Raw genomic sequence first — 26,500 nt, 5'->3', positions numbered from 1 at the left:
TCTTCGCCCTACAACTCCCCTCCAATTTTAATGCACCACACAACTGGGGGGGGGGGGGGTGTTATCGGTTGGGGCTGACCGCAGTATGGAGCATTGCTGCGGTCCCCTGTCCGTGTGTCCACCCCCACCCCATTAATTTTTTTTTAATGCACCACATACGCTCATTGACATGCGTGGGAGGCGGGTGGATCAGAGCATGGGGATATGGCGAGCTGGCGAACTCAGTAACAGGGTTAGTTTTCACTTAGAACGTTGGGGTGACGACCGGGGCCTCTCCCCGCTGGGCCTGGGGTTCGGGGGTGCCGCCCGTCCTCCGGTGCCCCCATCTCCCCTTTTGCCCCCGGTGTTCCGTCCCTCCATGTGGTGGGGGGTGGGGTGGGCGCGGATGCCCTCTCCGCTCCGCTGCCCGGCCCCTTCTTCGGCGCCGGTGCCTGGGTGCGGGGTGTCCCCGGGATCTGGGGATCGGGGGCTGCCGGTTGGTGGGGGTGGGGGCGGCTTGGTTGGGGGGGTGGTGGTGGTGGTTGGGGGGGGGGTGCTGGGGTGTCTGGGGGTTTGGGGGCGGGGGCTGTGGACCGGCGGGGTGCCTGGGGTTGGGTTGGAGGCGCGGGCCGCGTTGGGGTGGGGGGGGCATGCATGCCAGATCCACCACACCAGCATCTACCGAAACTCAGACACAATCTGCTTCTTCCTCAGGTCATTGAATCGGTGGAAGCTGGTGTCTGTGGATCTCACTCTGCTTCGTCTGTCCTTCCTACCTTTCCTCAGTCTCTCCTTTGGGCCCTTGAGGTCTCCCTGATTTGTTGGAATTCAGATGTCTCTGGGGTTGGTGAAGGACTCTGGTTGGTGGCCTGGTGGGTGATGTCTGGTCGGTGCTGGACTTCACTTTCTTTTTTTTTGGTCCTTCTTCGGGTCTCCTGACGGCCCCACAACTCTGGCTGGATTCTGAAGTGTTCGGTTTAGGTGAACGGTATGGGATTTTTTAATAGGTTTTAGGTGCACTAATGAATACACCCACGCAAGCACACACACACACACCCACATACAACAAAAAAAAAAAAGGAGAGAAATGATGATGACATGTCAAATGAACAATACTGAGCTCTCCAGGAAAAAAAAATAAAAGAATGTTGTAAATCCTCTATAATCTTCGCACTTGTGAGAGGCTGCAGCCCTTGTCTGGAACTCACTTGTGCCCGGAATATTCTGTAGAAATAAAAGCTTCAAAGTAACTGTTCATCGATCTCCAGCCTGTATTCGGATAACCAACATTCTCACTGCCCGAAAGAAAACAAACACGCGGAGGAAAAGAGCTGCCTCCTAACAATACGAAACAGCACTTCCTCCTGTCATAGCTTGTTCATCAGTAAATGGGCATCACCAGTCACGGATTGATGGATGTTCCGTGAGTATTGACTCTGGAGACTAACAAAACGACTCAGATTCCTCATAAAATGCCGCATTTAATCGAAACGGCATTCAATTAGGTAACATCACAGCTTCACTCCTCACTGGTGTCTATGGCCGCGAGCAGTATCTGTCATGGCGTCTCAACAATTACGTTGCAGGAGCAATTACAAGCTTGCTTTATTACAATCAGTGTAACAAAAAATGCATTTGGATGCAGTTTTTTTTTTGATAAACCGTATACATTACTTCTCCTGAGCACCACAGGTACACTTTAACTGTAAAACAAAAGAAAGAAAAAGTATTCCGCTTAAAACAACTCATAAAAAAAAAAAATCTTGAAATACATAACAGTCATACGCACACAAACACACACAAGACTAAAATGGAGAAAAAATGTTTTAAAAAATAAATTATTGAAAAGGGCGCAATTTTTCAGATTTATAGGTAGGAGATATATGCATTGAAAAATTCATTTGCAGATCATTATATTCAGCCCTGAGGAGTTTCCAGAATTGTATCAAATCCATCCATTTTCTTTGCCGCTTATTCCTCACAAGGGTCGCAGTGGTGCTGGAGCCTATGCCCTTTGTCAGAAAAATATAAAATAAAATAACCTAGCGGCAAACAAGATAAATCAAGATAAATAAAAAATAATAATAATGTTTTTAAGTTTATTATGACAAACTAATCTTAATCTTCAATATGGACAGTAAATAAGTAAATAAAGCATACAGCAAAAGTTGGCGCCTTTCTTTTCTTCTTGCAGTGAAATTTAAATGAGAATGTATTAATGTTGGACAATGATCTGCAAGGCAATCAGATTTTTTTTTTCTTTGCGGAGAAGTTTTGCAAATCACTGACTTCATTTGAGGAGCAACTTTCTAATTTTGAGGGGCAAGTTATTTGCAGGTTAATCCCTGGGATCTGGAGCAAGGGTTTTATTAAACAATAAAAATGCACAATATGCCCACCAACAGCACAGGACTATTTGGGGATGCTCTCTCCAACACTAATAATCCCTCACCACCCAACCTCCAAGGAAACGAAGCGTCCAACAAGATTTGATTGTCATTTCACTCAACACCACTAGTCATCCAAATCACACGTCCATGATCCATGGAGCATGCAGCAGATACATCGCCAAACACAGCACCCCCCCACATACTCACAGATTGGCACCCGCAGATGCACCTATTCACTGATTTTTTTAAATTTTTTAAAATATTTTGTTCTCACTTTTGCTGTGACCCTTTTACGCATATTGGATGTGTAGTAGTGTTTTTTGAGGGGAAGAATTTTTTGGGTTAAAAAATGATTTTGGCCAAGTACACACTCTCCCCCCCTCCCCCAGGCGCTTTAGGCCTTAACGAGTTAAAGCAGGCTGTCCATGCTCAAAACCATCAAGCCTGACTGAACTGGAGATGTTTTGTAAAGAAGAATGCTCCTAAATACTTCAACCAGAATCCAAACCCTCATTAGAAGCTATAAGCGCTTAGAAGCTGTTCTTTTTGGAAAAGGGGATCTACTAAATATTGATGTACTTTTCCTTTTGGGTTTGGCTGGATTCTACATTTGCTTGGAGTTAATTTTGACACTAACTTTATTATTGTATAGGCACTGATACGACTTAGAGCTTTTGAAATTGCTCATTGCCTCACCTTCTGAAGTGATAAGAGTTCAGAGAGTAGCTAAAACTTGGGTTCATACTGGAAATTACACCCATAATACACACAAAGGCTCATAGCTAGGGATAAGGTGGATGCAGTAATTAAAAAGGCTTTCATTTTTCTACAACACTGTCATAACCAAGTCAGGGTACTGGCCATTTGGTTATGGTTTCCAAGTAAACATTCAAATTTTAGCTGGGGAACATAAACTAATCAATCTACAACTATACTACATCAAAAATGTGCAAATGTTCATGAACGTTGTCTGAGTCACGTGCTGGCTGATTCAGTCTTGATTGATGACGCAGATCTTAAAGGCAGATGTTTGTATATAATTACAATAAAAGTGTTACAGAGCACCTGTTTTCTGCTGTAGTATTAATTATAATTTGATACACTGAAAGAGATAGACACCATGGCAACATAAATGTGCCTATCCTGAACCTCATTGTACACACAAACAAACCACTGTTAAAGCAAAGATGTACTTTAGTCATACCAACCTGCTCAACCACTGTCTCGACAACAGACCACAGCTCTGTGGCTTTCTCAAACTGCTGCTGTTCTACAGCTTCTTTCACTGCCTCTGCTGCACTGCTCACCTCATTCAAACCTTGATCATCTAGCAGTGACTGCAAAAAGATCGCGGGTCAATGGAAATGCAAAACTAGCTTTAGAAAAAAAAAAGAATTACAAAATGTTCATTTTTATTACTTACAATAGCATAAAGATATGGTCCCCATGTCATAACAGAGTCTGTGGATGAAGCAAAAAGATTGTAAATGGTAACGTAAAAGTTGTAAACTGTATTAATAAATATGACATTATATAAGCCAATGTGTGGTTTATGACAAACATACAATGACTAGTTTATCATGTTATGTAGCAATTCTGTGGAACTGACAATACACAAGTCCAAGATATAAAGCTGACTGATACCAACCCACTGGGGATATCCATGAGTCTCCAAGTGCCACACCAGCAAAGTTACATTTGAGTTCCCCTTGAGCTATTGCCTGGATTATTAAACAAAAATAAAAAATAAATGCTCACAAACACAGTTTTAGCACGGTGTATTTAGTGAGTCAACTGGTCGGGGAGATTGACAAGATGCAAGTCAGTCGCCTTTAGAACAGGGAAGGGTTACAGTATTTTGTTAGTTTGATTCATTGACTTATTTATGTATTGCTTGTTTATCTTTTTTGGATGACATTTGGCTGTTGGGGTTTGTTTACATTGCACACTTGAGATATTAAATATATTTTTATCGATTTTTTTAAAAGTTTAATAAGATTATAATGTGATCAAGCGAAAAAGAAAAATGGACTCACCTTTCTAAGTTCAAGAGATATGGCAGCTGCCATTTTTCCTCCATATGATTCAGAAAATATATAGAAGGGTACACTCTGGAGAAAATCAAATAATCGTCACTTTTACTTAAATTAAATGAGCATCAATAATGTTAGGAAAGGAAGCTTTGAAAAAGATTATTATGTGGTATAATATACGGTACCTTCCTTCAAACTGGAGCCAAAAACGATCATAAAATAAACCCTTGATCAACCTTGAGAGCCCTGAATACAGTATATTGTAGCAGTGGTGTGCCATCAGGGCCTTCAAGGCCTTCTCTGCTGGCTCGCACGCCATCAGATGCTACATTTACAACTTGGATGAAATGGTAATAATTTATTTTCAACAGTCTTTCATTTCGTTTATCGTGTGGGTCTTGGTCACGCGGCTTCCAGTCTTTTGTGTGTGTGTTTTTTTTTGTCTAATCAGATTTCAGCTTAGATGTGTTGCCATGCAAATATTATTTTCTCACTGCCTTTAGAATTTAAAATGCTGGCGCCAACACACACACACACACAGGAATTGATGATTCTTCTTTTAACCAATCAAATTTTAGATTCACCACACTGCAGTTTAACGAAGGCTCTGAGTGACGAATGAGTTTTTCTATCCTGTAATTGGTTCAGCTACGTTTAAGCCCTCTAATTGGTTGAGTTTTACTTATGCACCAAAGATTGATTTACAGCGCAGGACGACGTCTGACATGATTTTTTTTTTTTAAATAATCACTTTCAAAGCACACTTTTTTTCTATTCCAGCTGACTTTGAGCAAGAGGTGGGGTTAGTAATATCATCAAAACCAATGTTAGTACAATTGTATTTTGTTCATTAGAAAATTCAGCCATACCTGAAACTTTTCCATCTTAGCAAAGAAGTGTTTTAAGAGGGTCAACATGTCTGAAGCCACTGTGGCAACATTTGTAGCATAGCAATCTGGCTTGTCTGTGTAGCTAAACCCTGAGCCTACAGGATTGTCCACAAAAAGCACATTGGCTGCCTGTACCTGCAAGAACAAAACACATGCACATAGAGTACTTATGTGGAATCATCAACAAAACAAATACAAATTACTAAACAATTGCAACTTCTGATCTTCTGAAACTGCTTGTTGCGTATTGCTGTAAAAATAATTCAAAACTTTAGGTGCAACCATCTTACCCAACTGCTCTTTCGGGGTTTTAGGTCAGTATCCAAAGGTCCAATCTCTTCAAAGTTGCCAAAGCCACTTCCTGAACCTCCCGGTCCACCCTAAACACACAGAGCTCATCTTTAAGTAACAAGATTAAAAGCATGTTAACATATTACATGGGCCACCATTATTATTGTCATCATTGTGGCACAAAATTGGATGACAAAAGCCCTTTTCAATTTTGATGATGTGGGCAAAATTGATGGTACCCTTCTGTCAACCAAAAAAAAAGAAAAACAAAAAAAGTTAACCAGTGAAAATCAGGCATTGTTTTTGAATTGTGGTTCAACGGAAATATTTTAAAGAACAAACTCATGAAACAGGCCAGGACAAAAATGATGATAGCCTTGAACATTTATACAGGATATATACATTTTATATGAAATGAAATAAACTGAAAAGAAGAACATGCGAAAATAGTCACCCCCTTGAGTTAATACTTTTGCGGTGTTTACAAATGCAAGTCTTTTAGGGTAAGTCTCTCAGTTTTGCACATCGAGACTGAGACTGAACTTTTTGCCCATTCTTCCTTGCAAAACAGCTCAAGGTAGATTACACGGAGAGCATTTGAGAACAGCAGTTTTCAGATTCTTCCACAGATTCTCAATTGGATTCAAGTCTGGAGATTGACTTGGCTGTTCTAATACCTTGATAAGTTTAGTTTTTAAAATGTAAACTTCAACACTAAACTTAAGGTTATATGTGAGGTGTATAATTAATTGATCGTTTAGGTACATGTGTATTATGGTGTACAATTTTTGATTACCTAATTATAATGGTATTGTGATGCTAGGGGTAGGATTTAATAAATTTGACTTATTCCTAACTCTTTTCGGACTAGCTGTTCATGTTTTTCCTTGGAATGTTACATGGATTTTTGTTTTGTTTGTGTTATTGATATATATATATTTAAATTTTGTTGTTTGTTTTTATGACTGTGTTCAAAATAAACTTCAAACTTCTTTCTCAGCGTTGAAATTTTAATCCCACAAAATAATTCCCATTTTTAATAAATGCACCTGTAAATTTACTATGTTTCTTTCTCTAGTGTTTACAACAGAACAGTTGTCTACTCTGAGGTAACACAAAATTCTATGTGAGACGAAAACAAGTAAGTTCAAAGTGCCTGTTCCGATGCTATGTTTACTTTGTGTAAATTGATGAGCTCCCTTTATGAGACACAGCATAAACTACCTACTATAGACGTCAAGTTACCCAGCTAACATTAATAACAATGAACAAGCTAAATTTAGCAAGTTATGTATGACATAAAGATTCGTCAAAATACATGGACTGAGCACAGACTAAAGCAGGTTTATGTCCGTCAATCGGGCTAACTAAAGATGGTCTTTCTCATTACGTGTATTTTTACAAGGCGTCGTGTCAAACAACTCGCCAAAATTGGTGAAGCACTCGCCGATTTCTGGGATGACCTCACTAGCCGATGAGAATGCTAATCTGATAATATACAACAATAATAGAATACACCACTTAAAACTCATTTGCCAGTATTTGATTAGGAATTATGTATAAAGAGTAAAAGTGCAAATATCTCTGGCATCTCATTCCCTGATTTTTTTTAACCAATTAAGGATTAAAATAAGAACACACCTAGGGAAATGCCATTATCCAGGTCTTGTGATCGTGATGACATATCCGGTGCGTAAATAACACCTTTGCACACTTGGCATTCTCACTTCTGGGAACTCCATCCAAATACTGTTGGAAAACCATTCAGGTGACTACTGTGATGACTGACATCTAGCCAGCACTAATTACACCTGCCTGTCATTTCATTCATTCTGATGTGCCAAGTGATCAGCGAAATGTGGAGCACCTGGGCCTGTTGCTTCACTTCGGCTATATATGCTGGCTTCCTCGTCATTTTTTGTTGCCGTCGCCATAGCCACACGCGCTATTTATTTATTTTTTGTTTCACACCATTCAACATGCACCACACCATTTCCACACACGCACATCATGTACACTACTGATAACTGATATTGCAGACAATACACACACCTTTGTTGGCTAGTCTTTGATTTTGCATTTTTATTTGTAATAAATTATTTAGATCAATTCAAAAATGCAAAGAGTGACTATTTTGAAGAAACTGGAATATAAAAGATGTTATCAAGTACTTCACCTTTAAGTGCATAACTCCACGTGTTTGTTTATAGTTTTGATGCCTTTGGTGAGAATCTACAATGTAAATAGTCGTGAAAAATAGAGAAAATGCATTGCATGAGAAGGCGTGTCCAAACTTATGGCCTGTACTGTACATAAGTATTTGAAAGCATTTGTAATAATGACTTTATGTTGTGGAAGAGTATATGTATTGTGAGGACAATAAAGTTTATCCTCATTCTAAGCTTTGAGCCATAATATATAATACTCTAGAAACACAGTATTAAAAATCCACAAATTCTGCTTTTCAATACAAGTAAATGTGTCATACCTGTAGCCACATGATTAGAGGAAATTCTTGATATTTTACAAACGGACTGTCTGCATAGTAAAGCCACCAGAACATGTGGGCCCCATCTCTAACTTCCACATAATTCCAGGTTTCTTTGCCTGCCAGTGGACTCAGAAGCCCTGCAAACAATAAAAAAAAAAAATGTTAATAATTGACATTTAAAATTCAATAGCTGTATTCGGCAAAGGGGCACACCACCATTAGCAAACAACATTTCATAATAACCAGTGTTTTCTTATATTTAAAGCAATTTACATTGTTTTAATCTAAATTCACACACATTAATACACAACGCTGTTTTTTTGGGCGGTAATCCCAAGAGCCAAAAAGAAGCCTGTGGGTTCAAGAACGTTTTCGGTTTGGGCTCCAGTGTTCTGGAATGCTATAGCTACGGAAATCAGAGCAACTACCTAAGTAGAAATGTTTAAATCCTGCCTTAAAACCCTTTAAAAGCTAGCGTCCCCCAATTTGGGGCCTCACACTTTGAAGAAGAAATTGTGTGAAACAATGCACTAATCATGAAAGAATATGATGATACACATCAAATTAAACTGCAGAACACAAGAATATATAAGCCATTTTCAGATGCCCCAAACACAGCTCAAACGCCAACTAATTTAATTATCAAATATAGAAATCGGTATTGCGCCTCACAGTAAAATAACTCTGCTCTCCCGTGGTGCTAGCCCTACTTCATGCAAAACACAGGGGGGGTTTTTTCCGCATCTGTGCCGTGTGCCATCTTCATTTACTTTTACCAGTAACATATAATATACATATATATTTACACATCTGAACAAATCTCACAAGTGTTCTCTTTATTATGACAAGAAATAATTATTCAAATAGACCTTGTGGTTGCAGAGATTTCCTCTTTTTATTTTGGGTATGACATTTTCAAGCAAAAGCCTGAAAAACAGTTTAGGGCTTAAGGGTTAACACCTGAGAAATAGTTTAGGGCTTAAAGGCCTACGGCTTATTTTTATACTCTTGCATTTGGTTGAACTATGTTGGCCTGTTTGATTGCCCCTTCTCTCTTTTGCTCCCACCGCCCGGCATGGAGAGGGAGTTAGAAATAGAAAGCGACCAAACAGGCTTTATTAAAGATCGTCACTCTACTAATTATATTAGGAGGCTCTTTAACCTTATTAGCATGTCACAGCGGCGTGATAAAAATATCATTGGATGCAGAAAAAGCTTTCAACAAAGTTAACTGGTCCTTCCTCTTTGCTGTTTTAAATAAATGTGGTTTTGGGAAGTCATTTATTCACTGGGTGTCAAAATTATATGATTCTCCTAAAGCTACAGTTACTACTAATGGGATTATATCTCAGAGTTTTACGCTACAGAGAGGCACAAGACAGGGATGCCCACTGTCCCCTTTATTATGTGCAATATTTATTGAGCCACGTGCATTAGCCATATGCCAGGAAAGAAGGATTCAAGGAATTCACTCTGCGGTAACAGAACATAAAATTAATCTATATGCCGATGATATTTTACTTTATATAGAAAAGCCTGCTATTTCGTTAGGGTAAGTATTTAACTTAATAACTAAATTCTCACAGTTATCAGATTATTGTATTAACTGGACAAAATCAACACTTCTACCTATTACAGAAAATTCATGGAACCCTGCAAGCCAGGACCCACACTACTCATTTCCTATAGGTAATTTAAAATACTTAGGCATAAAATTCTCACCTAAATTAACTGATTTAATTCATTTAAACTTTACTCCACTTCTGGATAGCATTTATAGTGACTTGGAGCGCTGGAATAATCTTCCTATTTCTCTAATAGGACGAATAGCCACCATTAAAATGAAAGTTTTACCCAAAATAAACTATTTTTTCTCAATGATTCCATTTAAACCTACGGCTAACTGGTTCCAGTTGTTGGACTCGGCCGTTACAAAATTTTACTGGAATAAAAAAAAAGCAAAGATTAGTCTATCTACTCTTCAGAAAAGTAAATCCAAAGGTGGTCTAGGGGCACCAAATTTTATGCACTACTATATAGCTAACCAGCTACAATATATCATTCTATGGGCACAACCCAACAGAGATACTAACTGTTGGCTGGAACTAGAACAGAAGGATTGTATTAACCTCAGACTTCTAGATTTACTCTTTATTACAACATCGATTAAGCGACATATTTGTTTTAAAAACCCAATGATTTCCGCCACCCTGACTGCCTGGTGGAAGGCACTAGAAATTACAAAAGCCCAAGTGTGGAGCCCTGTGGGCTTTCTCCCCTATGGCATAACCCCGACTTTCAACTTAACAACCAATCGTTTTATTTAGGTGTGTGGGAGCAGAAAGGAATTACACATCTCCATCATCTCTTCTCAGATAATATGTTTATATCATATACATCGTTGCTCCAAAAATACAAAATAAAATTTTTAATTTTTTTTACATTATCTGCAAGTTAAAAGTATGATAAAGAAACAAATTCCAACACTTCGTGGTACGCTCCAACCGCCTGTTTTAGCTAAAGATATTACCAAGCTTTCTCCGACAACAAAAAAACTCTCAAAAATATATAAGTTACTTTCATATACTGATAAAATCTCTTTACCCATCTCGAAATGGGAGACAGACTTGTCTATAGATCCGGAATCTGACTTTTGGATTCAAGTTTGTGAAAACGTATTTAAAATGACAAAACACACTAATTTACAACTTTTCCAATATAAAATTATTCATAGAACATACATTACTCAATATATGATGAAGAAAATGGGACACTCAGACTCCGACATTTGTCTCCAGTGTTTACAAAACACTACAGACACTTATTTTCATGCTTTATGGTTATGCACTCCGGTTATGTATTTCTGGACTTAAGTCTTAGAAAAACTTTCCGCTATCTTGGACTGTAGGATACTTTTATCTCCAAACTTGTGTTTGCTAGGTGACCTAACAACAACTGACTTACCACATAAACAATTTCAATCTACACTTGTCGCCCTTACTATCGCAAAAAAAAAAAAACAATCCTTGTTAACTGGAAATATAAACATACTCTGAATATCGACCAATGGTCTAACCTCCTCATAAATCCCATTTTAATGGAAAAAATATCTGCCTCAAATAAAAACCAAATATCAAAATTTATAGAAACATGGTCTACGTATATAGAACATTTTAACCTAAATCTGGTTACTTAATTCTGCCTGTTAGCGAGAGCCACCACATCGCGATAACTTACATTGATGTTTCTGTATTTGGCAATTTGTAACTAATGGTTGTGCTTTTAAAGTCAGGAAACCAGTTGCTGCCAACAGGATCGAGCAGATTCACCTCCAATGGGCACTAAGGGTTAATATTCGGATTCACTGCATGCCAGTGGGTTAATTCTATAGGTGCTGTCTCCCCCTGGCTGGGCATGGGCGGGTCTGCCCCTCTGTTGGCTGCTGGGTGGCGGCTGCGTCTTGGCCGTTCCCTGGGTCTCTTGGGGGGTGCTGCGTTGCGGGGCTCTCCCTGGTGTCCGGGGCGGCGCCGCTCCGGCGCGGTCCGTCGCTCTGGGCCCGGCGACGCGGTTCGGGGACTGTGGGCCGCCGGGGTGCCCTTGGTTCCCTCTCCCCTCCCCCTTCCTCCCCCTTGCTGCCTCTCCCTGCTCACCTCTCCCCGCCCGTCCTCCGCCTCCCTGTCCCTTCTCCCTCGTCACCCTTCCTCTTCCTCTCCCCCTCTCTCTGCGGCCCTGCCGCTTGCCCTTCTTGTCGGCTCCATCCGAGGCCCGGGTCTCAGCGCTCCGGGGACCGGGAGGGTGGGTGGTTTGGTGTTGTGCTCGCCCCGCTCCAGTGGACCTCCTGGCACCTCGGGCGGGCCCCAATACCCGGGGGGCGAGCCCTATCGCCCCGCTGGGCTGGTCCCGGTGGGGTGGGTGGGGTTTTGGTGCACGGGTGCGCCTCCTGCCCCCGCCCGATTGGGGGGGGGGGGCCCCGCTGGTCGCTCCTCTTAACTCACTGCACTAGTTTTGCACAATACACTTTGTTTATAGACATATAGGGCACATAACACACTTGGGGGGGTTGGTAGGGTGGAGACACCGCCTTCGCCGTACAACTCCCCTCCAATTTTAATGCACCACACAACTGTGTGTGTGTGGGGGGGGGGGGGCATCAGTTGGGGCAGACCGCAGTATAGAGCAGTGCTGCGGTCCCCTGTCCATGTACCCGCCCCCCCTATTTATTTTTTTGATGCACCACATACACTCACTGAGATGCCTGGGAGGCGGGTGGATCGGAGCGTGGGGATATCATTTCCCTCTGCTCCGGTTCACCTGCTCCCAATTTTAATGCACCACACACACACTTGTATATACACTGGCGAACTCAGTAACAGGGTTAGCTTTCACTAAGAACGCTGGAGTGACGACCGGGGCCTGGGGTTCAGGGTGCTGGGGGCGGCTGGGTTGGGGTGGATGGTGGGTGTGGATAGGGGGGGGGGCTGTGGACCGGTGGGGTGCCTGGCGGTGCTGGATTTCACTTTCCTTTCTTTTCTTTGGTCCTTCCTCTGGTCTCCTGACGGCCTCACGACTCTGGCTGGAAGTGTTCGGTTTAGGTGAACGGTATGGGATTTTTTTTAATAGGTTTTAGGTGAACTAATGAATACACACTCACATACAAAATAAATAAAAATAAAAATAAAAGAGCAATGATGATGACATGTCAAATCGGTAAAATTAACGAATGAACTGAGCTCTCCAGAATTTTTTTTTATTAAATAAATTAAAAAAAGGGGGGACCGGAGAGTGTGTTCCAACGATAGAGGGATCACACTCCTCAGCCTTCCTGGTAAAGCCTATTCAGGGGTGCTGGTGAGGAGGGTCTGTCGGGAAGTCGAATCTCGGATTGAGGAGGAGGGTGCATGGGAGTTCGCCCAACAAGTTCACATGTGCTTTGTGGACTTGGAGAAGGCGTTTGACCGTGTACCTCGGGGAGTCCTGTGAGGGGAACTTCGGGAGTACGGGGTACTGAGCCCTCTGATACGGGCTGTTCGGTCCTTATACGACCGATGTCAGAGTTTGGTCCGGCAGTAAGTCGAATTTGTTTCCAGTGAGGGTTGGACTCCGCCAAGGTTGCCCTTTGTCACCGATTCAGTTCATAACTTTTATAAACAGAATTCCTATGCGCAGCCGAGGCGTTGAGGGGGTCCGGTTTGGTGGCCTCAACATTGCATCTTTGCTTTTTGCAGATGATGTGGTGCTGTTGGCTTCTTCAAGCCGTGATCTCCAACTCTTGCTGCAGCGGTTCGCAGCTGAGTGTGAAGCGATTGGGATGAAAATCAGCACCTCCAAATCTGAGACCATGGTCCTTAGTCGGAAAAAGGTGTCCTTTTCCGGTCGGGGATGAGATCCTGCCCCAAGTGGTGGAATTCAAGTATTTTGGGGTTTTGTTCACGAGTGAGGGTAGGTTGGAGCAGGAGATCGACAGGTGGAACGGTGCAGCATCTGCAGTGATGCGGACCCTGGATCAGTCCGTTGTGGTAAAGAAGGAGCTGCGCCAAAAGGCAAAGCTCTCGATTTACCGGTCGATCTATGTTCCTACCCTCACCCATGGTCACGAGCTGTGGGTCGTGACCGAAAGAACAAGATCCCGGATACAAGTGGCCGAAATGAGTTTCCTCCGCAGGGTGTCAAAGGTGAGAAGCTCTGTCATCCGGGGGGGACTCAGTGTCAAGCCGCTACTCCTCCGCGTTGAGAGGAACCAGTTGAAGTGACTCGGGCATCTGGTGCCTCCTGGACGCCTCCCTGGAGAGGTGTTCCGGGCATGCTCCACCGGCGGGAGGCCACGGGGACGACCCAGGACACGCTAGAGAGACTATGTCTCTTGGCTGACCTGAGAACGCCTTGGGATCCCGTCGGAGGAGCTGGTTGAAGTGGCTGGGGAGAGGGAATTCTGGGCTTCCCTGCTAAAGCTGCTGCCCCCGTGATTCGACCCCAGATAAGCGGTAGATGATGGATGGATAGATGGATGGATGGAAGGATTTAAGTGTGTAATTCCAGGATCACAAAAGTGGACATGTCACCGAAACTTTGAAGGGCCATAACTGGAAAATTTTGAGCTAGAAGGTGCAAACTTCAGATTATTTCTTTTTCTATCATGAGGCAGTAATGTAATAGCATTCAAGCATATTTAAGAAGTGTCACTGGGGAGGTTCTACCGATTTGTGTGAATTGACATGGAGCATGAACCTAGGAAGTAAGCGACAGTAATTGAATGTCCAATTTTACAGACGTGGGTAATACTTTCGCCACCTTGCTCTTTCTTGGGCTGTACCATCTCAACACTGTTTCATCTTAAGATATTTAAGATGAAAAGTTACCAAAAGCTTTTTATATTGTTGCACGCTGTTGCCGTGAAGATGCCCTGTTTGCCAAGAAAAAATGCTGTTTTTGAAGGTCTAAACATGGGGCATAAACTCATGAAACTTTGCACACACCCCTGTCATCATTTCAAAGGGGAAAGCTAGGGGAGGAGTACAATCGGTGAATGACTAAATACTATTTTGCCCCACTGTAACATAGACACACTTCCAGACTCAGGATCCACTCTTAAAAACAAACATACAAAGATTAAACAACTACACATTAAGAAGACAGGCATACCAGTGTTTCCATAATATGTTTGACTGGTAGCGATTTTTGCACTACATCCAATCTAAATTAAAATTTGTATTACTTTCACTGAAGCACATTTGACTTCATGTTTTCACTTTCATAAATAATTTAGATTGTAAGATTGTATCCCCACCCCATTTCACAAACACACTAATTATTTGTTTGTTTATGATTATGATATCCAAATCAATAATATAGTTTAATGTTTATGTGTTTGGGTTATCGGTTCGAAAAGTTCGCATATTACACGATAGACAGACAACATACCTTTGCTGGCGTTTAGGGCAACTATAATCAAAACGGCCGCTGCTCTGCATTGACCCATTTCAACTGCTTTGACGGGTTTCTCGTACAGTAATCATGTAAAATCACATGACAACACTCAGCGTCAGCTGACTCTTCTTCTTCTTCTTCTTCTTCTTCTATTTTATTTTTTTGTCTATTTATTGAATTGTTCTTTGCCGACCTGTGTGTTTAGGAAAATAATGTAAATAAGAGCGGCAAATAAATGTATTTTTTCAAAATCAAATCTTCTTCTTCTTCTTCTTCTTCTTCTTCTTCTTCTTCTTCTTCTTCTTCTTCTTCTTCTTCTTCTTCTTCTTCTTCGTCTTCTTCGTCTTCTTCTTCTTCTTCAATCCCACGCTTTTTTTTTGTCCAGAACACTAGTGGCATTGCGGATACAGTAAGGACTACCGGACGTTGTAGAACTACCTATAAATACATGCTCGTAAGTAACCGAAACATTATAATCGACATGGCTGCTCGTTGTAGCAACCACATCCGCGTCCGTTTGCACTTTGAATATCCTCCACCCGCGGTCGTGGAATGTCGCATGTGCTGGCTGCTTATGGATTTAAACGTATGTCGCATGGTATCCGACCTGGAGAGCATCATCAGAGATAAATTTGGGTTCAGTCGTCGAAGCATTATCAACCTCTTCATAGAGGATTGCTATCTACTGCACACGGAAAGCATTTATGTTGTACGGGATAACGACATCCTCAGGTGAGTATCTTGATGTCTTTTTTTTCTTTGTGTTTACTTTTCTTGCTGTTTGTGGATGCTTAGGATGGAGCACAACATCAATTATGGACTCCCTTCACTGGATTCCTGTACATTATGAAGTTCACTTAAAGATTCATCAATTTATTTTCAAGACTTTAGATGGTCTGAAACACCTGTAGCTGGCTAGCTCGTTTTAACCCGGTAAATGATTTACTCGCCACTTACAATGACAACAACTATGTACTGTAGCTTTTAGACCATATCAACATTGCTAGTAAAGGAAAATGCAGTTTGTCTATAAATAAGCATCCCTGGTCAGTGGTGGTGAGTAAAGGCCTAGGACTGAAAACCACCGCCCACCACAAATCTCTGAAAATATAAAAAAGATCACGCCAACAGTTGGAATTTTATGGACATCCTTAACAAACTACGCTTTATCACTCCAATATAAGTTGTGACTGAGCACGATGTAATAACTTGACATACAACATGCTTGAGCCAAGTAATGACTTGACTCGACTTGCTTAAAATTTGGTAGTGACTTGACTTGTTTGAGACTTGAAGGTTACCACTTGATGCTTACCTTGCAACTTGAACAATGTGACTTACTCCCACCTCTGCAAATAGGAAATAGAATCATTTTCTCTGGCCAAGACAGATAACCAGATTCAGTGGGCCTTAAAGAGCTTTTAACCTCTAATCTTACTTCTAAAAAGTACCAAATAAAATGATAACGCTCGAACTGTAAATGGTATTTCTTCCGGTCAGGTGTAACTTTTTTTCAGAGTGATGTGAATGATCAACATTTAAATTATTTTCAGTATTGTAATGAATGTAATGTTTCAATGTACTGATTTGTGTATGCTGTTTCCATTTTCTAGAGTGAAGGTGGAATGTGTTTCTCAACTGAATGGGTACAGCTCCCATTCAAATAAACCAAGTGAAAACTGCAAAAGGAGGCAGAGACCTAACAAGCCCGACAATAGTGACAAAAGTGTTACGTGTGTGGAAGGAATGGAAAAAAAGAGGAAGAAAAAGCATGGCGACATTCTGGAAATTGACACCAATACGACACCTGGTGCAGAGACTAACAATCTTAAAAATAAACTCTCAAAGAAGAGAAAGCGGAAAGTAGATGAAAATGGTCTGACCTCCAGCTTCATACCAGCATTTTCTCCCCCTAAAACTCACAAAGACCACTCAAACTCCAAGATGAAGATATCGCACCAGTCGAAATCGCAGATCACCCCTTCTTCAGATAACGATAGGAACAGTTGTGTGCAGGATGGAGTCCCCAACACAACAGGAACCAAAACAGACTCTTCTTTTTCATCCGAAGTGCTTCCTTCCTCCAAAGTACCTTCAAGCACCCATCCTGCCAAGAGTTGTTGTCCATCCTCTTCATCAGATACAGACTCCTCGGATGAGGAGTGTATAGTGGAGGCTAAAAATAATATCACCAATATAAATTTAGGTTTGAATCACAATTCACATTCTAAACTATCAAATTCTGCACGGAAAAAACATTCAAGTGTTTCAATATCCCCATGTGACCAAATCACAGCGTCTGCGGAGTCTTGTGACGTAAACAGTGTTGGAGAGAAAGCAGATCCAGTTACCCCGCAGCCCTTGCAACAACAAAGTCTCAGTGTGAGTAATTGCCTTCGCCAACCCATTGTGGGATGTAATATTTCCATGTATTTCTTAGATCAGTGGAGAAGGTTATAAATTTGCCCATGTGTTGAGAATGAATGCTTGTTAGCATCTGTACTAAAAACTTAGCATGTATTTCTCAAAACATTTTGGAGGTATGGCTAATGAAGAAGTAATTAATTGCATTTTGCTTTATAACTTTGGAGAACTTTGGTAGGGGTTCTCCAACCGTTTTGAGGCCAAGGACCCCTTGCAAGGGACATTCTATCAAGGACCTCCTTACCACATTTTTTATAATTTTTTTGTTACAGTAATGTCCTTAAGAATGATCTATATGTAAAGCTTTTCCACCACAACAGTTTGATAATAATCATTACATTTCAGGAGCACTTTGTCAAAAGCAACCAACAATACAAACAATCTACAATGTTTTTCAATTAACACCAATTGAGTGGGGATGCACAATAACCTTTTTCCCCCCCACCGATTTTCATATCGATCACCGATAACTTTTTTTTGTAAACTACAAATATATCTATTGTTGCAGCTCAAAAGAAGAAAGGGTACTAGAGTTTGTCCGATGATGCCCATTTTATGAATTATGAATTGTGTCCAAAATGAAACGACCAATTTGGGACTTTAATTTTGAAATAAATTTTAAGAAAAGAGTTTGTATCATCTACAGCAAAGAACCCATGAGAGCAGCTATCGTCTCACAACTATGTAAGAAAAAAGTTACTCCTTAAGGAACTGGTATGTAGTGATCTAGCGCTCTATGCAACCACCTAGTCCGCCTATGCCAAGAGCCGCCCTGTCCTAAGACAAACGTGTCACCACACCAGTGTTGTCACAGATTACCTAAAAAAGTAACGTGATCAAAAAAGTAATCTAGTTACTTTACTGATTACTTTATTGTCAAAGTTCAGTTACTTTTGACCAATTTCTGCCCTTTGCTGCCTCAACACAAGAATGACAACCGGTTACTTAAATAATGCTTATGAAAGTGCTTAAACTTAAAACATGAACATGTTTCTGTTTCTTTGGTTTTACAATACAGAAATTGGTGTATAACACGTTACACCAGCAGGCTGGTTAAAAACTGTAACTATAACATTTACATGTAGGCTGAATGCAACTGTAACTATAACATTTTTCTATTTTCTCAACTACCAGAGCTAAACTACAGTCATGCAGATAGCCCTTTTTTTTCCCTGGCATACTCTTTCTCGGGGTATGACGAGAAAGACTCTGTGGGACAGCTCAGCATTATTGCTAATAGGGATATTTTCTAGTGTAACAAACTTAAGTGTGTTGTGTGTTCCAGTGTTTCCATTTTTGTTAAGCACTCTTATGTCCGACTGTTAGTAAACGCAACACAGGTGTCACGGGAGAGGAGGGACGTTACATGTGGGTTGGTTGCGTGTGTTTCTACTTGGCTGTTCTGCTAGCCCTCGTTAGTTGTGTTTCTATTTTCTGGCGTTGGCTGCGGCCAACAGTAGCATTTGTCAAAATAAATAAAAGGGTGACATCCCAACCAACGTTTGCAGGTGGCGTTCTTGCAAGACGTTACACTATTATTACGCGGAATGAAGGCGAGTCAACAGTACTGAATGGACACATTTCCTCTGAAGCATATCGCCCGACCAACTTTTTTTCAGATCACTCCCACTGGTAACCTTGCTCTCCCAAGATGTATTCTCGCTGTATTTGTGAGTTAACAAAGTCCCGAGAATCCATCTTGTACCGCTCCCATTAATTTCCACCTATACGAACCACTGGTGGTTCGGCCCAATCACAGAGCGACATTGTATTTGGGGGTGCAATATGCAGCTGTGACGAAAACAAGAAGCGCCGAAGCAGTGGGAAGAAACAAACCAAACACGGTGACACCGGTGGACGCTGCAATTAATTCTGTTCTCGCTGAATTAGTCTCTTGTATTCACATATCAACATTGAAAAACCGACAACATAAACTCGACGCCATGATATCAGCTAGTCAAACAGTCGCATGTCGGTGAAGACATTTTCATCCTTTGCCGTGATTGGTCGAAACAAAAAGTAGACGTGCACACGATTCTGCTTCGTCCAATCAGCTCGAAGTGTGGAAAACTCCCTCGAGTGAAGTACAAATCAATCTGGATATTGCCAGGCTAACTTACTGGTGCTCTTTTACTAAAATCCAGCTTCATCTGTTTGCGTGCCAGGGGGGCTGAAGTAACTGTAGAACTGCTGGCTGTCTCCTTACCTGTCGGCTTTGCTTTGATTTGTATTGCGCTGTGCTGTGATAACAAGTGTTTCCTCAAATTGGATGTGGAGTTTTTAGCGGTCGACAGTGTTTTTGAGCCAGCGCAAAGTTTGCAACGCACTGAGAGGTTTTTGTCATCTTAACTAGACAAAAATGTGAAGTAATGGCAAATGCACCCGTTTGTGGAGCTCCTCCTGCTTCTTCCGTTGTTTACGTCATAGCGTCTATTGTTTTGGCCAGACTCCGAGTGCTCACACGTTAGTACACGTGACTCCTCAAAATTTTCTTCAAAATGGACAGCAAAATCCTGCATTCTACATACATTATGAGGTAATAAAAAAATAGAAACGTACAGCCATTTAGGAAAGTAAATTTAAAAATGAACGCGTTAGATTGCTCGTTATTGAAAGAAAGTAGTCAGATTACAATACAACAGTGTGTGTCACCAGTGAAAAGTGAGGGATGATTATAGTCTACAATAACCATTTAATTTTGAAGGTTAGCCTCCTAGCGTGTGAAGGTATTATTTGATTACTATATTAAATGTAATCTTTGCGTGTTCGAAATAATTGCAGATGAGATCTGATGAAAAAGCCTTCTTTATAAAGAATTTATTTTAAGAGCTCTTAAAAGACACAAGAGTAAATGCTTACATTCAAAGGTGATGTTAAGCCTCCAGTGTGTCCATATGAAAAACACACAGTCGCTTTATAGATGAAAAAAAGCATACTCCTCCTCTGAGGCTGGACAAAGGGTTAGCAATTATAATAGACAGACAAGAGATTTACTGACATGTTTACTCCAGTTTCATCCAAAGCCGGAAATATATGATTAGACAGGTACTACCATGCGACCTAGACTCCCTCAGACCCACAGTGTAATCACCCATGAGAACTTGAGAACATGCCCCCCCCCCCCCCCCACTGCATTCCTATCTCACCAGCTGGAAGGGAGTGAAAAGTGTTATTCATTACACTACAGTTATATGTCCAATATATTTCACACAAACATTATCACAGTTATATGGCATCTATATACTATAAGTAAATTCATAAACAGTAAAAATATGCATAGAAAATGTTAAATGTCTTCACGTGATTTCACAGGTAAGCCACTATTGTTTTACTACTGCATGTATACACTACTATCTACAGTAGTGTTAGTTCACTGACAGTTAACAGTTGATTTTGCAAAGTTTTGAAACACAATTTTGGATACCATTTGTTTAAGACTATACATCGCTCCAGGGTATAAGTCATAGGTGTCAAACTGGAGGGCCGCACTCCTGCAGGTTTTGGGTGTTTCCGTTCTCCAACACAGCTGATATATGATCAGCTCATCAGCAAGCTCTGCATAAGGCTGATAACGATCCTGTTGATTGGAATCAGCTTGTGTTGAAAGAGGGAAACCTCCAAAACCTGCAGGACTGCGAACCTCGAGGACCGGAGTTTGACACCTAAGGTATAAGTCATTAAAAGAATGCATCATAAAGAAGATAGATATATATATAAGTATATAAGTCACTCCCGGAGTATATGTACATTTTTTTTATTTTTTGAGGCCATTTATTTTAGTAAAGCAGGCCAACATTGGAGCTCATCACCCCCGAACTTTCGTTCCCTCATCATGATCGCAATAGTTCAAATACAAGCTGCTAAGTGCTTTATTAAATAGGCTGCATTTGAAAATTAATTCTGCTTATAACTAACTACATTGAAGTTTTTGTTTTTAACTTAAAATGTCTTGCCTTAACTGGAATCCTGCATCACAACATGGTCAAAGGTAGAAGATGTGTGTTAAACTGACACCAATTGTTTTTAAATTATGATTTTACCAGTCCGGTCCACCTGGTAATATTTTTTTGCTCTATGTGGCACCTGACACCCCTGCCATAAAACAATGTCTTGTAACGGTCACTCTTTTCAGGAAAATATGCTCAATCTCTCTGGATAATATCAAGTACAGTATTTGTATGTAATTTGTATCTGTGTGCCTACTATGAAAACTGTAATTTTGTGTTTTCATGTGTAGAATGGAGATAAAAGTGCTCCGCAAGATTACAGTGCTATGCCCCTTCTTGCTGCCCCTCCACAAGTAGGAAAGAAGATTGCATTTAAGGTAATCTTTTTTTTCTTTTCTTCATTGTTTAAACCATGATGATTGTTTTGTGTGCTGGCTGTGTTCAAAGCGCTCACCTGGAGAAACTGCTTTTGATTTATATTTGGATTTTTGCACAAAATAAAACAAATTATACAGTATCAAAAACATTCTAATTATCCTACTACTACTTCTGTTCATCTGGTGGTGTATAAATGGACGGAACCTCAGCAATAGTACTGTACATTCTTGCCTTCCTCCAAGTAAAAGCACACCACAGCAAGCCATTTGTGACAGTTTTAAACATCCTCATACAGGTAAAATAAATATCATTTAGTGTTGTTATATCTTGCAATACAAAATCAGTCCTTTACTTTATTATGTGTCCTTGTGGTAAAGTATATGTGGGTAAAACAAGTCTAGCCCCAAAGACACAACATTGGCTTTGTAACTTAATATGACATATTTTCAGGGGGAAAACCGACATATTTCTATCATATGACGACTTCATCTGCCCAACGTCCAGCTAGGTCCTTTTTAACTCTACACTATCGCTAGTCACGAGACACTCTACTAAATAGTTCCAATAAATAAATATTTTAAAACACTCTCATTCTTTTTTTTTTTTTTTTAAACAAATGAAATTTATTTATTTATTCTAAAATATATGATCAAATATGACTCAACAATCCAATTGGCTTCTTTAGTTAGTCTGTCATTCATGGAAGACTGTACAGTGTGATTTTTCAGCAGCCTACAACCTGGAAAAGGATGATCATAAAGATATTCTTTGACGTTTTCAGAGGTCGTGTTGGTTTACATTGCTGAGCCTTCTTTCGAGTCGCCTTTTTTACATCCATATTTGTAGAAAAAAAATAATGTGGTGTTGCTTTGAATTCCCTGATTGATTGTCTTTGACCAGTTAAAAGTATAGACTAAAACCTCCAAACATTTGTTTTTGTTCACAGCTGCTGGAGCTTACTGAGAATTATACACCAGAGGTGTCGGAATACAAGGTGTGTAATTTTTCTGTAAATTATAAAAAATACATCAAATCCATGTATTATTTGAGCACAGTGAAGTTGTCATCATTCATTCAAACCATGTTGCTTTGCATTTTAGGAGGGTATGATTGTGAGATATGACCCAATAACAAAACAAGTTGAGCTTGAACTACTTTCTGCTGCACAAGGTGAGACTTTACTTGACCACACATGAACAAATGTGAACAAATTTTAAGTTTGCAAAATACTATATGGCGGGGGTGGGGCATTGAATTTTGCCTTTAATATTGACTTCGTCATGAAAGAGGAAATGCTTAAAAGATCCCCTGTAGATGTTCCAAAAAAAAAAAAAAACTTCGCATGTATCCTAATCGTCATGCCCCACATCAAATATTGTGAGTTTGCGGCAAAGAGCGCGGCCATTACGGTGCCGAAAAGTCTGATGATTCGCTTCTTTAACTTGACCCATATGATTTTATCTACTCAAAATTTCACCCATTTAATGAGAGTCCAGTCCTGAAGATATCTATACATTTATATTTTATTGTAGTGATAAGCGCCACCTACTGGCAAAAAGAAATACATGTTTTTTTTTTATGACGTTTTTCTCCAAGCAGCTTATCTACCTCATGTTTGCTCACAAGAGTGTTTAGGCCTTCATGATGTTACAACACGAAGTTTGTGAGTTTTCGTGAAACGCTGTGGGCGTGGCAAGGCACTGTTCGCAAAGAAAACAATGACGATTTTGAGGGCCTAAACATGCAGAAATACCCATGAAATTTGGCACATATCTGGCCTGGCAAAATGAGCAATATTGTATTGTGTATTGTGCAATTTTGTTTTTTGTTTAAAAAAAAAAAAAAGACTCACTAGCGCCCCCCAGAAATTTTTAACAAAGCAACCCCCGTTATATGGTTTAGCCAGCCCTACAAAAATTTGGAGGTATATGAATAAGCCCAAGACCGAAAAAGTCTCTTGGAGCCATATGTTAAACTGAACAGGAAGTGAGCTATGATTTTTTTTTTATGTCCAATTTTGGCCCATTTTTGCGCATTCACAGAGAGGTCATGCATTTGGTTCTTTGTCCTAAACGGTAAACCCAATTGACTTCAAACTTCTGTCAAGACCTGGGATAACAACTGGGGGGAAAATCTTGAGTTTTCGAAATACTATATGACGGGGGTGGGGCATCCAATTTTGCATTTCATTTTTGCGCATTCACAGAGAGGTCATACATTTGGTTCTTTGTCCTAAACGGTAAACCCAATTGACTTCAAACTTCTGTCAAGACCTGGGATAACAACTGGGGGGAAAATCTTGAGTTTTCGAAATACTTTCTGACGGGGGTGGGGAATCAAATTTTGCATTTCATCTTGGCTTCACCACAAGGGAGAAAATGCTGAATTACTCCTGTGTGCATGCTCCAAAACATTCCAAATTTCATATGTATGTGAAAAGGAACCCTCACTGTAATGACAGGTTCGCTCTACATGATTTATTTGGTTGTTTTTAACATTAATATGACATTTCTTTTTCAAAAATCATTTCCAGTTTAATATATTTTGTAGAAACTGCCGGCTCAACTGCCGAGAAATTTCGGATACAAAGAAAGCGAGGTAAGCTCTTACCGTTCCTAAAAACAACAACGTGCGATCGGTAGAGTCACCCTCCCCCACGCCCTGCTCTCGTCATTCATTAGACACATTCAAGAGTTTTTATCATGCCTAGGGTTATACCAAAATGTATTAAACTGGAAATGATTTTTGACTAACGAATAGAATAGACTAGATATGTTTGTAACAACCAAATAAATCATATAGGGCAAAATTGTCATTACAGTCAAGGTATGAAGGCATCTATATGACAATATTTGGTTATTCATATAGCGCCACATACTGGTGGAAAAAACTACTGCTACGTCGAGCCCATTGAAGGGACTCAGTTGAACCCACCCCCACAAAAAAAGCTTTAGGATGTTGATCATGCCTTGTGACTCGGCAATTACAGTGCTGCAAATATTGATGATTCACCATGAAAATAAAAGCTGCTGTAACTTTCACCATGAAAATAAAAGCTGCTGTAACTTTCCCCAGATCACCCTGTCTTTTCAATATGTCACATATTTAATGAAAGTCCAGACCTGAACACATCTACAAACTTATTTTTTTATCTATAGTGATAGTGCCACCTTCTGGCAAAAGCAAATAAGGAATTTTTTCCTTTGATGTTTTTCTCTGAGTGGGTTCACCAAATCATTACCATATTTGTTTGGAAAAGTGTTTAAGCCTTCATGAAGTTGTAATGCAAACTTTGTGATATTTCATGATAGGCGGTTGCCATAGCAACACATTGTTGACAGAAAAGGAATGCAGATTTTGAGCATCTTGACATGGACGAAAACTGCACTTATCACACCTGGCAAAAAAACAAAACAATGTAAAAGGTTGGTGGGGCAATTTAAAAAAATAAAAATACAAATTCTGATGTGCCAGTACCGCAAAATGGCCCGCGCTGCGAGAGCCCTTTATAGCTGTTCGCAGCTCTAGTCATATTTATTATTGCAAAATTGTGTTATAGTGAGGCCTTTCTTAATGTTGATGCCTTTATTTTGTTAAGCCCAAAAATGATACACACTCTGAGTCGTGACTTCAGCCAGAAAAACAATACCATGTACTGTGAGCTATATTCTGGAATTGCTGAATAAAATAAGCCTTGAAGCTGAAGAAGAGCAGAGAAGTGTGTTCACCCCAAGACAAAAGTCATAGATGTATATGTACTGTATACTGTATATATGTTGACACAAAAAATTTTATTGAAGTTTTCATTTGAATAAAAATCTATGTGTTCCTTTACCAGCCCCTTCTGAGCCTGGCAAGTTTGACCTGGTGTATCAGAACCCAGACGGATCAGAGATTGTTGAGTATGCTGTGTCTAGAGGATCCAGGGTAATACTAAACATACTGTATAGTTTTTTTGTTTTAATGATAAAAATATGTTTGTTTAAAGATGCTCTTTTCCATGATGTTTGCTTTTAATACAATGCTATTACATTTTTAAAAAGCATTGTCTTTCGTGATGGAGTGATGGGAAACAAAGGTCCCACATTTATTTTCTTTAACTTAAATAATCTTATAAAAGCAACAATAACAAATTGCAAAAGTCAAAGTAAGTACTGTAGTTTTATTCTGTGCATTTTAGTGGGGTGGGTTTGGGACACAAAGAGTTTGTTGCAGCATGGCCCTGGCTGATCACTTATACTCTGCTGCTACCTGCTGGCCATTTTTTTGGTAATACTACAATTGCTTTAATTGCTTTCTTCATGTCAGAAGCTGTACCAAAGCCTTCTGTATGCTCTAGCATTAAAATAAAATTAAAAAATACATTTTTTTTAAACATATAAATACGTACGTTTTTGGGATTGAAGGACAAAGTATTAAAAAACGTATTTATACATTTTTTGGTTTGAATGAGTTAATTGAACGCTGGTGTACTTTGTTTTGAGTGTGCACATAACAGTCAAAGTCATGATTTTACTGTATGCCCACAGGTAACAGAGCAATGGGAGTCCCTTCTGGAACCAAGACTTGTGATTTAAATATGTGCCCAATTCTATCCTCACTTTATTTGACCAGACATGTTAGGTTTTAATGTAAGTACGCCACAATGTTTTAATGTCACTATTTAATTTCTTCATTTTCAGGGTACACAAACAATTCAGTTTTTTTAATACATACTGTATTACCATATGTTATTCAAAATGTGCATCAGATT

General features: G+C 40.1%; 2 protein-coding genes across 7 annotated transcripts in view; one reads left to right on the top strand and one right to left on the bottom strand.

The window, feature by feature from the left end:
• scpep1 (serine carboxypeptidase 1) overlaps positions 1–15,281 on the bottom strand; it is a 45,607-nt gene extending 30,326 nt beyond the window's left edge. For 2 of the 3 annotated variants that reach the window (XR_013290973.1, XM_077555733.1), the window contains exons 1-8: positions 14,993–15,279; positions 8,072–8,211; positions 5,583–5,672; positions 5,272–5,427; positions 4,406–4,480; positions 4,018–4,090; positions 3,793–3,830; positions 3,578–3,706 (exon numbers count right to left, since the gene is read on the bottom strand). Coding sequence is in view for 1 of the 3 variants with exons in the window: in XM_077555733.1 (XP_077411859.1) it covers positions 3,578–3,706; positions 3,793–3,830; positions 4,018–4,090; positions 4,406–4,480; positions 5,272–5,427; positions 5,583–5,672; positions 8,072–8,211; positions 14,993–15,050 (759 nt within the window). In the remaining 2 variants the exon portion in view is untranslated. Of the gene's footprint in view, positions 1–3,577; positions 3,707–3,792; positions 3,831–4,017; positions 4,091–4,405; positions 4,481–5,271; positions 5,428–5,582; positions 5,673–8,071; positions 8,212–14,992 lie in introns of all 3 variants that reach the window. The other variant, XR_013290974.1, reaches the window with a different exon arrangement.
• Positions 15,282–15,348: 67 nt separating this feature from the next.
• coil (coilin p80) overlaps positions 15,349–26,500 on the top strand; it is a 12,898-nt gene continuing 1,746 nt past the window's right edge. The window contains exons 1-8 of one of the 4 annotated variants that reach the window (XM_077555730.1): positions 15,350–15,730; positions 16,612–17,204; positions 17,295–17,380; positions 21,660–21,746; positions 22,694–22,741; positions 22,848–22,917; positions 25,586–25,674; positions 26,277–26,500. The exon at positions 26,277–26,500 is cut by the window's right edge and continues 1,746 nt beyond it. In XM_077555730.1, coding sequence (XP_077411856.1) covers positions 15,447–15,730; positions 16,612–17,204; positions 17,295–17,380; positions 21,660–21,746; positions 22,694–22,741; positions 22,848–22,917; positions 25,586–25,674; positions 26,277–26,324 — 1,305 coding nt within the window. In that variant the 5' untranslated portion in view covers positions 15,350–15,446 and the 3' untranslated portion in view covers positions 26,325–26,500. Of the gene's footprint in view, positions 15,731–16,611; positions 17,381–21,659; positions 21,747–22,693; positions 22,742–22,847; positions 22,918–25,585; positions 25,675–26,276 lie in introns of all 4 variants that reach the window. The other 3 variants (XM_077555731.1, XR_013290972.1, XM_077555729.1) reach the window with 3 other exon arrangements.

The sequence above is a fragment of the Vanacampus margaritifer genome, chromosome 2 (assembly GCF_051991255.1).
Source record: "Vanacampus margaritifer isolate UIUO_Vmar chromosome 2, RoL_Vmar_1.0, whole genome shotgun sequence".
Taxonomy (NCBI): Eukaryota; Metazoa; Chordata; class Actinopteri; order Syngnathiformes; family Syngnathidae; genus Vanacampus; species Vanacampus margaritifer.
The sequence above is the reverse complement of the archived record's forward strand: the minus strand, read 5'-3'. Positions and strand labels throughout refer to the sequence as shown.